Below are 16,334 nucleotides of genomic sequence, written 5' to 3' on the forward strand. Positions count from 1 at the left end.
GTGGATGTGGAGAGAATGTTTCCTGTAATGAGGAGTCTAGGATCACAGGGCACAGCTTCTGAATACAGGGACATCCATTTAGAACAGAGTTGAGGAGGAATTTCTTTAATGAGAGGTGGTGAATCTGTGGAATACATTACACAGACAGCTGTGGAGGCCACATCATTGGGTATATATAAAGCAGATGCTGATAGGTTCTTAATTAGCAAAGTTATGGGGTGGAGAGGGATAATGAATCAGCCATGATAGAATGACAGAGCAGACTCAATGGGCTGAATGGCCTCATTCTGCTCCTATGTATTATGGTCTTGTGGTCTAACACCAAGCTGATGAGAGTTTCTTCCTATTCCAGATATGTAACAAATTAAACAAGTCCAAACCACTGTATAGTAAAAGTGAACTTTAATGCAATGGATTCTTGTTTTTTTTTCACTGCACTTGAAAATAGAGAATTCCCTTATTATTGGGATGAAGGAAATGGGTTCTCTTTGCATCCTGATTTTAAGCAACTTCTCTCCTTGTAACAATCACCTCTCATTGGCGCTTCCTCCGCCAGTGGAAACATCAAATTTGCTAGATTCGTTTAGATCCTATATATTTCACTCTTATCACATCTCATACTTCTGAGCTCCAAAAAACACAGATTGCTGGTCATGATAGCACAAACCAGTGACCTCTTTTGAACTGCTTCTAGTGCTGGTTTATGTTTTCTTAAATAAATTTACAAAAATTTTGCATCGTGCTTCAAGATAAGTGCCTCATCAACACCCTGTTCAATTGTAACGGTATTTCTCTGTATTAACACTTCAATCTCTGAACAATGAAGGCCAACATGCCACTTGCCTTCTGAATTATTTGTTACCTACCAGCCTGCTAATTCATTGTAGTTCCTGCACAAGAACAGCTAGATCCATTCATCTTTCAACGTCTCCATTTAGATTATAGTCTGTTTTTTGAATCCTCAAACTGAAGTGCATGAACTCATCATTTCCTACATAAAATTGAATGAAACGGGCAGTATCATGTTACAGAATCGAGATTATCTTCATTACAGTATTCCCTACCTGCCGCCCAGTCATTGAATTTCTCTTCAAAGGCCAGCAGAGTTAGTGATTTCAAGTATTTAAGTAGATTCTTAATGAACAATGGAGTAAGGGAGAAGGCGTAGATGAGGTTACAATTCTGATCTTATTGACTGGAACATCAGCCTCAAGTGGCTTACTCCTACTCCTGATTTGTATGTTCATGAACTGAAGCCTGAATGACATAAGAAGGAAACATAGCAAGGTATTGGTTTCTGCATCAGAAACTCATACAGGACTTGTTATAAAGCTTTTGCCAATGGTAGGAGTATGCCGTTTACCCAGAAGAGATGGGCATACTTTCATATCCGTCTCTAATATGTCAGGAAGACTGACCTTGATTAGATCGCTGACCTTAATAACATAAAATACTTCCAGCTTTCACTGTAACCATAATTTACATCTAAGCTCTTTCAGAAGAAAATTGTGTAAGTTAAATTAAAAACTTTCGTTTTCCTTTTAATGTTTTCATTTAAACAATAACTTTTTTGCTTCATTATCCTCTTTATTGAAAGGTATGTTTTTGCTGCCCACTTTGTAATTGAGTGTCTTTCTTGTCTTGTCTCAAACAGAACAACGAGAATGAAACCGCACTGCACTGTGCAGCGCAGTATGGACACTCAGAAGTGGTTGCTGTTCTCTTAGAAGAATTGACTGATCCCACCATAAGGAACAACAAGTTTGAAACACCCCTTGACTTGGCTGCTCTCTATGGTCGTCTGCAGGTGGTCAAAATGTTGATAAATGCACATCCAAATCTAATGAGCTGTAATACCAAAAAACATACTCCTCTGCATCTTGCTGCACGCAATGGGCATAAGGCTGTGGTTCAAGTCCTGCTTGACGCAGGCATGGAAGTGAATTGCCAGGTGAGTACAAGTTCTTTATATAAGACTGCATATAATTCAATTCTATTTTGTTTACTGCGCTTGTGCCAGCTATTTTAAGGAGCCATCTAATTAATCCCGCTGCTCTCTTCATTCAGCATACACCAGTAAAGTTTTCCTCTTCAAGTAAAATAACAAGTGAATTTTCTGCTGATCAATAATGTGGACTATGTCTTTATAAATAGAACAGAAGTATTAAATCCCAAATAGATAATAAATTCTTTGAAGTAATTTCCTCTGGTTCTGGGCTTTCATGCTCACACATAAATTATGTTCACATTTTTTATGGATTGATGATAGTCTCTGTGAAAACAGTTGACATGAAATGACTCAAAATGGTTTTGAACAATTTTGTAAAGATTTGAGTGTCACACATCACCACAAAACTAGTCTCGTTTAGTCTTTGAGAATTACCTGTTTTTAAGCAACAAATAATCTGCTGGAGGAAGTTACTGTGTGCAGCGGCAATGGGGTGGGGTGGGGTGGGGGGACAACTTCAAAGGAATTGTTGATGTTTTGGGTTTGAAATCCTGCACTTGGACTGAGTATGGAGATGGGAGATGTCCAGTATAAAGAAGAGAGAGCAAGTGGTGAGACAGGAGCCTGAAGTTATTGGTGGACAGAGGTGATAGGCAGATTGTGCCAGGTAGGAGAAGGGTTCTGGTTTTAAATTGTGTGTCTGCCATAAAGTTTCAAATAAACTATTTCACCTTTTTAATTTCTCCCTAAATTTTATAATGCAATGAATTCAAATGATGAAAGAGCCACCTGACCAATAAAAATTGTGCTTGGTACATCTACTGTGTATCTAAATTATTCTCACTACCTCCACTTGTAAGCATCATGGTTCTTTTAAATTCCTCTCAGTTATAGACTGTCTAACATTGATTTCAAAATAGTGCAATAGTGGAAACCCCATCTAGAACATCTGAAAGTTGCGTATTATTATAATAACATTCATATTGGGTAATATCTGATTGGGAAATTAACAGCTCAACAAATTAAAGAAGTGAATTACAGGCGTCACCCTTATTACCATGGGTTGCATTCCTAGAAAACGTTCTGCATCATGACTCTGTAACACAAGGCTGCACTGTGTGCAAATACGTTAAAAAAAAGCACATTGAAAATGTGTTGAATTATTTACATTTTGTTTGCACATGAGAGTGCATTTTATTCCATATCTGAAGTTTTTGGGTATTGATTTGACAAATACTGTATGTTAGGGTGAATTTTCAAAACCTGAACCACCATCTCTAATGTGACTTCAGTTTAATGTGTGTCCTGGTTATCAACAACGTTTGCAGGAACACCGAGTACATGTTATTCTCCAGTTAAATTCCTGGAAATGGTGTGGCATGAGCAATTTCCTTTGCTTGACATCATCAATTTCCAATCACTTAAAGGAAACAAGACCGGAAGAACCTTTCTGAATAAGCCCAGGCTTTTGCATCCTGTGCATCCATTTTGTATGAAGGAAAACAACTTAAAGTGTTGCAAAAAGCTTTGCTGTCTCTTATAACAGTATCTCTGCAGCCACTGTTGCTTAAGAAAGACAAAGATGGCTTTTTTGATATAAGTTAAGCTCTGAAGCAGTGAACAACCAAAACCACAAAGGGATGTAGTGAGCTTCAAAGTCCTCTAGATGCACTCGTTTTCAACCTCTGTTCATTTGCTCATTGCGACAATCTTTAAGACGTCAATTTTATTTGACTTGTGCAAGCAGTCTGGACGTACCAAAGCAAGAGGTAATACTTTTGTTTGAAACCAGCACTGCTTTGTTTCAAGTACCAACAGGACACTTTGTAATAATTACCAAATGCTTGTTTAAAAAAAACAGAAACTAAAGAAAATTCTGCTTAAGTCATGGTATGTTTTTCAATGTATTTTCTAGAAGAATTGAGCACTTAAAAATGAAATGGTGTTACAGGTATTTCATATTTGTGCTTTGCAGACTGAAAAGGGTAGTGCTCTTCATGAAGCTGCCTTGTTTGGCAAGATGGATGTTGTCCGAATTCTTCTAGAAGCAGGTAAGATTTAATTACGTTTTCTTGTTACACATCTGTGTTTTCCTCTAGAATTTCCTTTCGCCAGTTTAAGAACACATTAGAGGAAAAGTTGTCTTTCATCACGTTTTCTTAAACTTTCAAGGAAAGTTGATTTTAGGTATAGACTTTAAGCTTTCCTTCTTGTGTAATTCTATCTGGTTGCATCACCGCCCGGTACGGAGGCTTCAATGCACAGTGTCAAAAAAAGTGACAAAGGGTTGTCACTCAGCAGGCACCGTCGTGGGCACTAGCTTCCACACTATCGAGGACATCTTTAAGAGGGAAGAAGGTGGCATTCATCATTAAGGACACTCACCATCCAGGGCATGGCCATTTCTCATTACTACCATCAGGGAGGAGGTACAGGAGCCTGAAGACACACACTCAAAATTTTAAGAACAGCTTCTTCTCCTCCAGCATCTGATTTCTGAACAGTCTACAAACCCATGAACACCACCTTAATATTGTGTTCTGTTTTTGCATTGTTTATTCATTTTTTAATATTTTTCTTTGTAGCTTATGTTTTTGTAATATATTGCACTGTAGTACTGCCACGAATTTCATTACGTGTGTCAGTGATAGTAAACCTGATTCTGATTCTAATGGGACTGCTAATGTGTGGAATGCACACAGTTTTGAGGACGTTCTGTTAATGCTGTTTCGAACAGCAATTGTTTTATCCCCTATTGTGAATAGATGTTTTTCTGAAATTTAATTGATGTAGTACTTTTGTTAATAGCAGTATAGGCATGCTCCTTGACTGTCACTACATCTTAATTACTGTGTCAAATAAATGATTCCAGATAGTTAGTAGTTTTTAACACATTCTGAGTACTGTTAGATGCAGAGTTAATCATCACATATTTAAGGGAAGGGACTTGTGATATTGCATTTTAATGGTTATGCAAAGAGTGTCTTATTCTGTACTTTTAATGAAAGGCATCTCTTGTTTTTGCTGAGCCATGATATGTGTAGATCAAAACTACATCAAGGGCAATAGATTTTAAAATCTAGTTTGAGATTACATTTTATTTATAAAATATGTTTCTTAACCAGCTGGGAGAGAGGCTGCAGAGTTAGTAAATGTAAGGAACACTAGAGCCAAGATTAAAGTAGCTCACCCTATTAAGACTAATAAGGTTGATAATGGCTTTGGTTGTATAACATTGACGCTTCACCTTATCTCTTGGCATTCTTCATATTCAGTGCCTTGTGTCAAGATTATTACAGCTCGTGGGCAGCACAGTAGCACAGTGGTTTACATCACGCTTTGCAGTACCAGCCACGAGGGGGCAATTCCCGTTGCTGCCTATGTACGACTTTCCCGTGACCGCATGAGTTTCTCCCGGATACTTCGGTTTCCTCCTACAGCCCAAAGGTGTACTGCTTGACAGGTTAATTATAAATTCTCCCATGATTAGGAAAGAATTATATCACTGATTGAGATACAGTGCAGAATAGGCCCTCTGGCCCTCCCAGAGCTGCACCACCCAGCAATCAATCAATAAATAAATAAACAGAAGACTATTTAAGGAATTGTATTGAAATACACATGCCAGACCCAATTCTGGTTGTCTCCCTTCTTCATTTCCAAATCTCCAAACTTACGGATTTGCTCTATTCTGAACTCCATTATATCCTGGGCGTCTACAATTCCTTATTCCTTAACCGCATTGAGTTGTGCTCAAAGTATCCTCAGGTCTATTGATTATAAAATTTCAAAAGGGCACCACAGTAACGCAGCCTTTAGCAAAACACTGTGACAGCTCAGGGCATCCGAGTTCTAAGTTCAATTCCAGCATTCTCTAAACAAGTTTATATGTTTCTTCCTGTGGATGCGTGGGTTTCCTCTGGCTGCTCCCACTGTCCAAAGACGAAGTAGTTAGTAAGTTAATTAGTCATTATAAAATTGTCCAGAGATTAGACTAGGATTAAAATCGGTGGGCTGTTGGGTGGTACAGCTCAGTGGGCTGGAATAGCCGTTTCCGTGCTGTGTCTCTAAATAAAATAGAATAAAGGTAAATTTATCATCAAAGTATGTCACCATATGCTACCCTGAGATTTATTTTCTTGCAGGCATTCACATTAGAACAAAGAAATACAATAAAATCAATGAAAAACTACACACAAATATTGACAATCAGTGTGCAAAAGAAGACAATCTGTGCAAATACAGATGATAATAATAGATAAGTAAATAAATAGCGCTGAGACCATGAGTTGTAGTATTCTTGAAAGTGAGTCCATAGGTTGTGGAGTCAGTTCACAGAATAATTATTCCTAAACTGCAGGAAAGGACTATGTTTGGATTAACAAGACAAGGAGAGAAAGATAAAGGAGTCCCCAGCTGGCTTCTAAAGCAAATGTTAATAATGTATGACACGACTATGGAAAAGGGCAGAGATATTCTTTAGTCTTTTAATTTCAATTTTTTCAGTAACTTTGAACATGATGGCACTTGTATTAATTAAATTTGTTTGCTTACATGGATGTTGTAACTATATATTGACCTTTAAGAGCATGGAAAAAATTTTAGCCAATTTTTTTGTTATCCTTCCTGTCATGGCATTTCTTGAAAATTGAGCTGTCTTTGAATGAATGTCACTGAGATTCCCACATTTAGAATTCTATTTTCTTGTACCACAGTAATGTGTCTATTTGGAATGTTCACAGATAAATGCCGCACTCTGTTTCGAGGATCCTTTTAAAACAATTTTCAGTTTTTGTTATAATTTGAGAATGTTGGTCCCTTTGGCATCGTTCAGTATCTTGGGAGAGAGTGTGCATGATAAGTGGTCAGTAACCATGGGAAAATATGAATTGTAGCAGTGATAGGGGAAAGCAATCAACTGCACCCAAGGGAACACAGAGTTGCTTGTTCTTGAAAATACATTTTAATGGCAAAGAAAAAGATTATTAGGTATGTAAGAAAGAATGTTAGTTCCTCAGGATGGAAGGGCTTGTAAGTGAATTGTCTCATGTGTAGCATCACTTCAACCATAATACTCAAACTCACTTCCCCGAGTTTGAGTATTACTTGCTTTCACTGTATCTTACTGTAGCTGGTCAGGTCAATGTGGAATCTATACCAGTGAGGAAAAATCTGTATGGTGAGTAATTCTGGAGGTAATGCACTCCATACAGTATTTACACTGTACTTCTATTTCTCAGTAAGTGTCTCGTTATTGAGTATCCTTGGGCCAGGGTCTGTGGAGATGCAGGCTCATGGAGGTTTCAGAACATCAGTGAATTATTTCTAATGTCCTCATGGTAATCCCTTCCCATGACAAAGGATGAAATAGAGTTGCCGTTTCAGCAATCAGATCTAGGATCTAGAAATGAAGTGGTCTCCCTATCAGAGCCGAGTGAGTGTAAACAGGGTTACGGTGCTCTGGGTTTTGACCTTGGAAGGACACTGGCATTGGTTTGTACATCATACCAGTGTACTTGGAGGATCTTGTGATAACAGCATCAGTGATTCTTTCCAGTGCTTTGCCGTACTTCTTGCAGACTGACCCAGTTTTGGATGCATGCGGGAGGATAGGGGATCACTTCTATCCTGTGCACAAAATATATCTGCTGAAGTTCAGGCCTTGATTATCAAACATTCTTTTCCTCAGATGGCCAAGGCTGTGCTGGTGAATTTCAGTTTGTGCTTTGGTTATGAGATACCTCCTGAGATACAAAACTGAATCAGTTTTTTGGGATCTTTATCATTAAGAGTGGTGTTGTACAGGAGGAGGTCTTTATTGTGTGGATTAATTGTGTAAGACCTATTCTCTCTTACCTTTGGCTCAGCCTCTAAAGGTGCACATATGTAAGCCTTGCTGCCATACAGCACTCAGTGACTGAAGTTGATAGTATCTGGGTTTTGGAGTGGAAGCAAGGTGGATTAACAAATTGTCCTGTAGATTAGCTCCATTTCAGCATCAAGATTGCTGGAGGTGGGTTGGATCGTTGCAGGAAGAATGATTGAGAAAAGTGATAGTGACTTGCTTGAAAGCATTATGCAGTGTGTCTGGGCCTGCTGCAGACCTGTTAATTAAAGCCACATGGATAGTCTTGTTCCTAGGGAAGTAGACTTTAAAACTGAAGGATATCAATGTAAAGTGAGAGGGAAAAATTTAAAAGAGATCTTAGAGTAAGTTTTTTCACAAAATTGTCTGCTCTTGAAAATGCCTTTTGTTCTACTAAAGGTGGTGGGTATATGGAATGAGCTGCCAGCAGAAGTTGTAAAAGTGGGCATAATTACCATGCTTAAGAGACTGTTGCCTGTTCAAAGCAGAACACAATAAGATACAACAGATAATGACTTTGCTTAACAACTATATTTTATTACATTCAGACAGCTCAAAGATTCATTACATAGTTTCAAAGAAGAGAAAAACTATTATTTAATTTGCAAGCAACACACATAAAAGTTGCTGGTGAACGCAGCAGGCCAGGCAGCATCTATAGGAAGAGGTACAGTTGACATTTTGGGCTGAGACCCTTCATCAGGATTAACTGAAAGAAGAAATAGTAAGAGATTTGAAAGGGGGAGGGGGAGATCCAAAATGATAGGATAAGACAGGAGGGGGAGGGATGGAGCCAAGAGCTGGAAAGTTGATTGGCAAAAGGGATAATTTGCATCTTTTTTTAGTTACACAACTCTTTAGTTTACTTTAGCAACTTCCATAACCCACTACTTGTATTCAGATACACAAGAAGAGATTCTGCAAATGCTGGAAATCCAGAGCAACACAAACCAAATGCTGGAAGAACTCAGCAGGTCAGGCAGCATATATGGAAATGAGTCGATGTTTTGGGCTGAGACCTTTCATCAGGACTGCAAAGGAAGGGGGAAGATACCAGTATAAACAGGTGGGGGGAAGGGAAGAAGTACAAGCTAGAAGCTGATAGGTGAAGCCAGGTGGGTGGACGGAGGCAATAGGTGGAAAAGTTAACTAGCCGGAGACTAAGGAATCTGACAGGAGAGGAGAGTTGACCATGGCAGAAAGAGGAAGAGGAGGGGCACCAGGGGGAGGTGATAGGCAGGTGAGAAGAGGTAAGTGGAGAGCCAGCATGGAGAATTGAAGAAGAGAGGAGGGGTCAAAAATTACTGGAAACTGGAGAAATTGATGTCCTGTCGTCAGGTTGGAGGCTATCTGGGTGGAATATAAGGCATTGTTCTCCCACCCTGAGAGGGGCCTCATCGTGGCAGAAGGGAAAGAATGAGGATTGGAATTGAAATGGTTGGCCACTGGCAAGTACTGTTTTTGTGGGTGGAGCAAAGGTGCTCGACTAAGCAGTCCCTCAGTTTACGTTTGGACTCACCCATGTAGAGGAGGCCGCATCAGGAGCATCAGATAGAAGAGATGACCCAATAGGTTTGCAGGTGAAATGCTGCCTCACCAGGAAGGACTGTTTTGGGCCCTGAATGGAGGTGAGGGAGGAGATAAATGGGCAGTTGTAGCACTACTTCCACTTCTGATGTCATGGAAAGCAAAGCCTCATTCTGGGAACAGATGTGGTGGAAACACAGGAACTGAGAAAAAGGAATGGAGTATTTACAGGAGACAGGGTGGGAAGAGGTATAGTCAAGATAGCCATGGGAATTGGTAGGTTTATAAAAGATATCAGTAGACAACTTGACTCTAGAGATGGAGACAGAGAGATTAAGAAAGGGGAAAGAAGTGTCAGAAATGGACCAAATGAATTTAAGGGCAGGGTGGAAGTTGGAGGCAAAGTTGATGGTGTTCATGAGCTGGGGAGCATTGCCAGGAAAGACTTGGAATGTGGACTGTTCAGTAAGAAGGCAGACATAGCTGGGGCCCATGTGGTGTCCATGGCTAGACCTTGAGTCAGGAGAAATGGGAAGACCTAAAAGAGGGATTGTTGAGGGTGAGGACCAGTTCCACCAGGCGGAGGAGGGTGGTGGTGGAGAAGAATTGGTCGGGTCTATTGTCAAGAAAGAAGCTGAGAGCTTTAAGGTCTTCTCAATGAGGGATAGAAGTATATAGAGACTAGACATCCACTGTGACAATGAAGTGATCAGGGCCAGAAAATTGAAAGTTGTTGAGGAGATCAATGACGTGAAGTGACGTGGATGTACATAGGTGGGAAGGGATTGAACTAATGGGCTAAAATGTGCTCCCTAACTCTTTCCGCATTGCATTGACAGCTGTATCGGTGCTGCTTCATGCACCCATACTGAGCTTGTCAATTTCATCAACTTTGCCTTCAACTTCCCCCCTGCCCTTAAATTCACTCGATCCATTTCTGACACCTCTCTTTAAAAAGAAACTAAAATCTGTTGTTGCAGTAACTGAAACAAAGAAAATGCATTTGAATCTAATGATGTTCAGCAAAGCTGCCTTGGAGCAGTTTGTAAACTCAAAGAAATTAAGTGAAGGTGCAGGAGATAAAATAAATCCATATTAATTTTGAAAATTTTAATATTATTGTAGGCAATACTTTGGCAAAAATGCACTACTGTTTGCCGCTCAAGGATTCGATTCTGGAATGGCACCAGAGTGGTTGAAGAGTGGGCATAAAAGGGGCCTTTTCTGGTTGGCTGTCGGTGACTAGTGGTGTTCCAGGAGTTGTTGGGACTGCTTGTTTTAACATTATATGTCAACGATTGGATGACATAATTGATGGCTTATACCAAGTTTGCAGAGAATACAAAAATGGTGGGAAGGAGAGGAAGGCAGTGTAGAGGAAATAGGGAGTTTGCAGAAGGACTTAGGCATATTAGGAGACGGGCAAAGAAGTGGCAGATGGAATATACTGTAGGGAAGCGTATGGCCTTGCACTTTGAAAGAAGGAATACGGGTGTAGACTATTCTCTAAACACGGGAAAATGTCTGATATCAGTGGGACTTGTAAAGGGACTTGGGAGTTTTCGTACAGGATTAACTTGCAGGTTGAGTCAATGATAAGGAAGGCAAATGTGATGCTGGCATTCATTTCAGTAAGATTAGAATATAAAAGCAAGGATGTTATGCAGAGGCTTTATAAAGCATTGGTCAGACCACACTTGGAGAATTGTGAGCAGTTTTGAGCGCCTATGGAGGAAACGGTGTGCTGGCACTGGAGAGGGTCTGGAGAATATTCACGAGGATCATCCCAGCAAGGAATGCATTGAAGTATGAGGCTCATGGGCCTGTACTGGCTGGAGTTTAGGAGGATAGAGCATGGACCTCATTAAGCCTATTGAATATTGAAAGGACTGGATAAAGTGGGCATGGAAAGGATATTTCCTTTAGTGGTTTAGTCTTGGACCAGAGGGCACAGCTTTAGACCAGCAGGACGTCCCTTTATGTCAGGGATGAGGATGAATTTCTTTAGCCAGAGGCGGGTGAATCTGTGGAATTCATTGCCACAGACGGCAGTGAAGGCCAAGTCATTGGGTATAATTAGAGGTTGATAAGGTCTTGATTAGTCAAGCCATCAAAGGTTACAGGGAGAAGAGAGGAGAATGAGGTTGAGAGGGATAATAAATCAGTCCTGATAGAGCAGAATCAATAAGCCGAATAGCCTAAATCTACTCCCATGTCTTATGATTTTATGTTTATCTTAACTTCTCTTTGTGCCTTTTAGCCATTGCTGATGTCAGTTTGAATCAATATGCTGGTCATGCATAGCTTTCTAAAGTTAATACCATCCCCAGAAAATCTGTTAAGTATATCACAATAAAATAGCTCCTGTCATGAAATACATAAAACACTTAAAATAAGTGGGCTATGATATGAGTCGATTGTTCACTAGCAGCTTTTTATTTCTCTTGGATAATTGCCAAAGAAATAAGATGACGTTGTCAGTGAATTACTGGTACCTAATAACTGGATCAACCTTAAGAAGTATATCAAAGTTATAAAATCAACAGTACATATTGATTATGCTACATTAATTATTTTTCCATATTGAAAAAATGTTACTAATGTGACCCTTAGAAGTGTAAATTCTTAAGTGATGTCAATTTTATGTGGGATAAAAATGTCTTCTGTTTTTTCAATTTCCTTCTGTGTGGATTTCCCTTTTCAATGGCAGGATGTATTGTCCTTCCAATTTTGAATGCTGGGATTGATTCACATTAATTGGATTCAATTTTTTGTTCTTTAATGGTTGAAAGGGAGAGATGACTCTGAGCTTCCTGTTACCTTCTGTTTTAATCCTGAATTCTGCACCATATCTGACATCTGTTTGTTCCGTCCTGAAGTTGTTACAAATGTCCTTCTGTGGCTCAATGCAAGGTAGGGGAACAGAACCCCACCTTCTACCTTTACCTTACAGACTCAATACTAAAGGCAATGCGCTTTCTCCTTCCGTATCAAAACTACTTTAAGTCACCCATCTGTTATTTTGGCTCAGCCTTTCTTTCTCCACTAGCTCTAGCTAATAGACCTCCTCCTTTCCACCTCCCCTTCACCCCCATTTCCTCTTTTTCCCTCTGCTCTCTTCCCCCTCTTCCTCCCACTCCCTCTCTGCTCTCCCTTTCTCCTGCCCCTCCTGTGCCCCACTCCCCATCCCACCTCCACCTCCCTCCTCTCTACATCTGCCCTCTTTGCCCCACTCTACCCACCTCTCTCTACCCCCTACCCTGTCTCCTCTCTCCCGCTCTCTATTCCCGTTCTCTGCCTCCATCTCTCTACCCCCTGTCCCTCTGCCTTCCCCGTCACTCTACCCTCATCTCTCTAACCTCCAACCCCTCCCTCTCTATCCCTCTCACTCTTCCCCCTCACTCTCTACCCTCTCTCTCTATAGATGCAATGAGACCTGGGTGTCATTGAAAGTGGGCATGCAGGTACAGCAGGCGGTGAAAAAGGCGAATGGTATGCTGGCATTCATAGCAAGAGGGTTCGAGTACAGGAGCAGGGAGGTACTACTGCAGTTGTACAAGGCCTTTGTGAGACCACACCTGGAGTATTGTGTGCAGTTTTGGTCCCCTAATCTGAGGAAAGACATTCTTGCCATAGAGTGAGTACAAAGAAGGTTCACTAGATTGATTTCTGGGATGGCAGGACTCTCATATGATGAAAGACTGGATCGACTAGGCTTATACTCTGGAATTTAGAAGATTGAGGGGGGATCTTATTGAAACGTATAAAATTCTAAAGGGATTGGACAGGCTAGATGCAGGAAGATTGTTCCCGATGTTGGGGAAGTCCAGAATGAGGGGTCACAGTTTGAGGATAAAGGGGAAGCCTTTTAGGACCGAGATTAGGAAAAACTTCTTCACACAGAGAGTGGTGAATCTGTAGAATTTTCTGCCACAGCAAACAGTTGAGGCCAGTTCGTTGGCTATATTTAAGAGGAAGTTAGATATGGCCCTTGTGGCTAAAGGGATCAGGAGGTATGGAGAGAAGGCAGGTACAGGGTTCTGAGTTGGATGATCAGCCATGATCAGCCATGATCATACTGAATTGTGGTGCAGGCTCGAAGGGCCGAATGGCCTACTCCTGCACCTATTTTCTATGTTTCTATCCTGCTCTTTCTCTAGCCCCTCTGTCTATCCCCCTCTTACTCTACCCACCTCGCTCTAACCCCCCTCTACTCTCCCTTTCAATCCCTAGTCCCTCTCTCTACCTATCTCTCCTTCACTCTACCCTGTGCTCTCTACCCCACTCGCTCCACCCTCTCTCTCTCTCCACCTCTATGTTATTTTGTTTCTCCCATTTCTCACAGTTAACCAAAGAACCCAGATGTTCTTTGTAATTTATACCTATGTTGGCCACTTCCTATCAGAGATATTCCCTTTTCTCATCAACAGTCCCCGACATCCCCGGCAGCTAACTTGTTTCCCAGTGTTCCCTGATCCTAGTTTCAGCCAGAAATATTAACTGTTTCCCTTTTGATAAATTCTGCCTAACCTGCTTAACATTTCCAGCATTTTTGTTTTTATTTCAGCTTTCTAACCTTGTCATTTGCATTTTTCTTAAGTTTTATTAGGGATACCCCAGCACTAAAGTTTGAGGTTCTCTTGTGAAATATATGTAAGCACAAACAGGTTTATCCTGTGGTTGTATGGGTCAAAGTAGATGTACAAGGAACCAGGTTTTGAACCAGCCTTCCATACCATTGGCAAGCTAAGTGACAGCCATCCTGATACTTAAATAAAAACAGAACATTCTCAAAATACTCTGCATGTCAGGAGGCATTTGTTGAAGGAAAATCAATTAATGTTTCAGAACAGGTATCTTAAGTTCTTTTGATTTTCACTCTGTTATTGTTCAGAGACAATGTTAGCCATATAAAGTCTACCAAAAATGGTGATATCTTTGAGTGACAATGTGAACAAGGCTAAGGTTCATTACTTGGGCTGAAAGGAACTGGAATTAGGTCTATAAACATGAGAAATTCTGTAGATTCTGGAAATCCAGAGTAACACAAAGGAACTCAGCAGGTCAGGCAGTATCTATGGAAATGAATAAAATGTCGATGTTTCGGGCCAAGGTCCTTCTTCAGGTCTGGAAAGGAAAGGGGGAAGATGCCAGAATAAAAAGCTGGGGGCGGGGAAGGAGGAGAAGCTGGAAGGTGGTAGGTGAAACATCAGAATCAGGTTTATCATCACCGGTATGTGTCATGAAATTTGTTAACTTAGCAGCAGCAGTACAATGCAATACGTAGTATAGAAAAATAAGAGGAAGAAAAAATAATAAATAAATAAGTAGATTAATTATAGTATATGCATATTGAACAGATTAAAATCGTGCAAAATAGAAATAATATAAATTTTAAATGTGAGGTAATGTTCACGGGTTCAATGTCCATTTAGGAATCGGATTGTAGAGGGAGAGAAGCTGTTCCTGAATCGCTGAGTGTCTGCCTTCAGACTTCTATATCTCCTGCCTGATGGTAACAGTGAGAAAAGGGCATGCCCTGGGTGCTGGGGGTCCTTAATAATGGACGCTGGCTTTCTGAGTCACTGCTCCCTGAAGATGTTCTGGGTACTTTTGTAGGTGTGGTAAACCATGTATATAGGTTGTAACTGGGTTACCTGTCTGGACGTGCCTGGACGCGCCCCTCTGCTGACTGCTCCTGTTGCTCCTCCCACAGATCCCAGAATAAAGGCGATTATGTCACTGCTCCTTCCTCAGTCCAGGACAGATACTTAGTATGGATGTGGGTCCATTTACTGTTAATAAAATCCTTTCAGTATTTACTCTACTTAGAGTCTTTTGTAGTAATTGATAGTGTATCAGTAGGCTAGTACCCAAGATGGCTGACTAGATTTACAATGCTCTGCAGCTTCTTTTGGTCCTGTGCAGTAGCCCCCCACCCCTGCACCCCAATACCAGACAGTGATGCAGCCCGTCAGAATGCTCTCCATGGTACATCTATAGAAAGGTAAAGGGCTGGCAAAGAAAGAATCTGATAAGAGAAGCGAGTGGATCATGAGTGAAAGGGGAGAAGCAGAGGCACAAAGAAGAGGTAATAGGCAGGTGAAGAGAAGAGGAAAGAGGCCAGAATGGGGAATAGAAGAGGAGGGAGGGGGAGGGAAAAATTGTACTGGAAGGAGAAATTGATGTTCATGCCATCAGATTGGAGGCTACCCAGATGGTGAAACCCCACGTAAATTGGGTGACAATGAGGTCACTCTCAGGGTGGAGGAGCAATAGCTCATACTCGTCCAGGTAGCCTCCAACCTAATGGCATGAACAGTTTTCAGTAATTTGTTTTTGCTTTTCCTCTCCCCCTTTCCTCTTCTTCTATTCCCCAATGTAGCCTCTTATTTTTTCTTCTCATCTGCCTGTCACCTCCCATTCATGCCCCTTCTTCTTCCCTTTCAGCCATGATCAAATTCCTTCTTCTCCTGTCATTTCCCTTTGTCATCCACCTACCTTCAACTGTGTCAGGCATGAAAACTGGACTGGGGGATCTTCCATGATCTCCAACATTTTCCTGAATAAAAATGCACATTTATCAAGTGGTTTCTAAGAACGTTCATAAATTAATGGGGCACTAGTTCTTAAGAGAAAAACAGACTACCTTTGCCCAATAATCTTTGTAATTAAGCAACAATATACTTAATGGACTAAGTGATATTCTTACATTCAGCAGGAATAATACCTTCCCAAGAGTGATAAATAGTGCACAGATATAGGTGTTATTAAATCACTACCCAAAGACCCAACCTTTTAACTCTGGTGAACTGTTAAGCTATGGTTGAGCAGAATATCTGCTCTTGCAGAAAAGATATTCCAGTTGATCATTCAAGACATCTCTTAGCAAGATGAGGCTAGGTGGGAGCAAGGACTGTGACTATGCATCTGTTTCCATGAAGAGCTGAAAATGACTCCTACAGTAGCTAAAAATGTTGAAATGTTTTTGCA

The 16,334-nt window shown here is 40.7% G+C and overlaps 1 protein-coding gene across 13 annotated transcripts in view; it reads left to right on the top strand.

The window, feature by feature from the left end:
- Nucleotides 1-16,334, top strand: part of anks1b (ankyrin repeat and sterile alpha motif domain containing 1B) — an 860,133-nt gene that overhangs the window by 403,915 nt on the left and 439,884 nt on the right. For 11 of the 13 annotated variants that reach the window (XM_072241217.1, XM_072241218.1, XM_072241222.1 and 8 more), the window contains 2 exons: nt 1,655-1,951; nt 3,924-3,999. In XM_072241217.1, the coding sequence (XP_072097318.1) occupies nt 1,655-1,951; nt 3,924-3,999 (373 nt within the window). Of the gene's footprint in view, nt 1-1,654; nt 1,952-3,405; nt 3,839-3,923; nt 4,000-16,334 lie in introns of those variants that run through there. The other 2 variants (XM_072241228.1, XM_072241229.1) reach the window with 2 other exon arrangements.

This window comes from Mobula birostris, chromosome 23 (assembly GCF_030028105.1).
Source record: "Mobula birostris isolate sMobBir1 chromosome 23, sMobBir1.hap1, whole genome shotgun sequence".
Taxonomy (NCBI): domain Eukaryota; kingdom Metazoa; phylum Chordata; class Chondrichthyes; order Myliobatiformes; family Myliobatidae; genus Mobula; species Mobula birostris.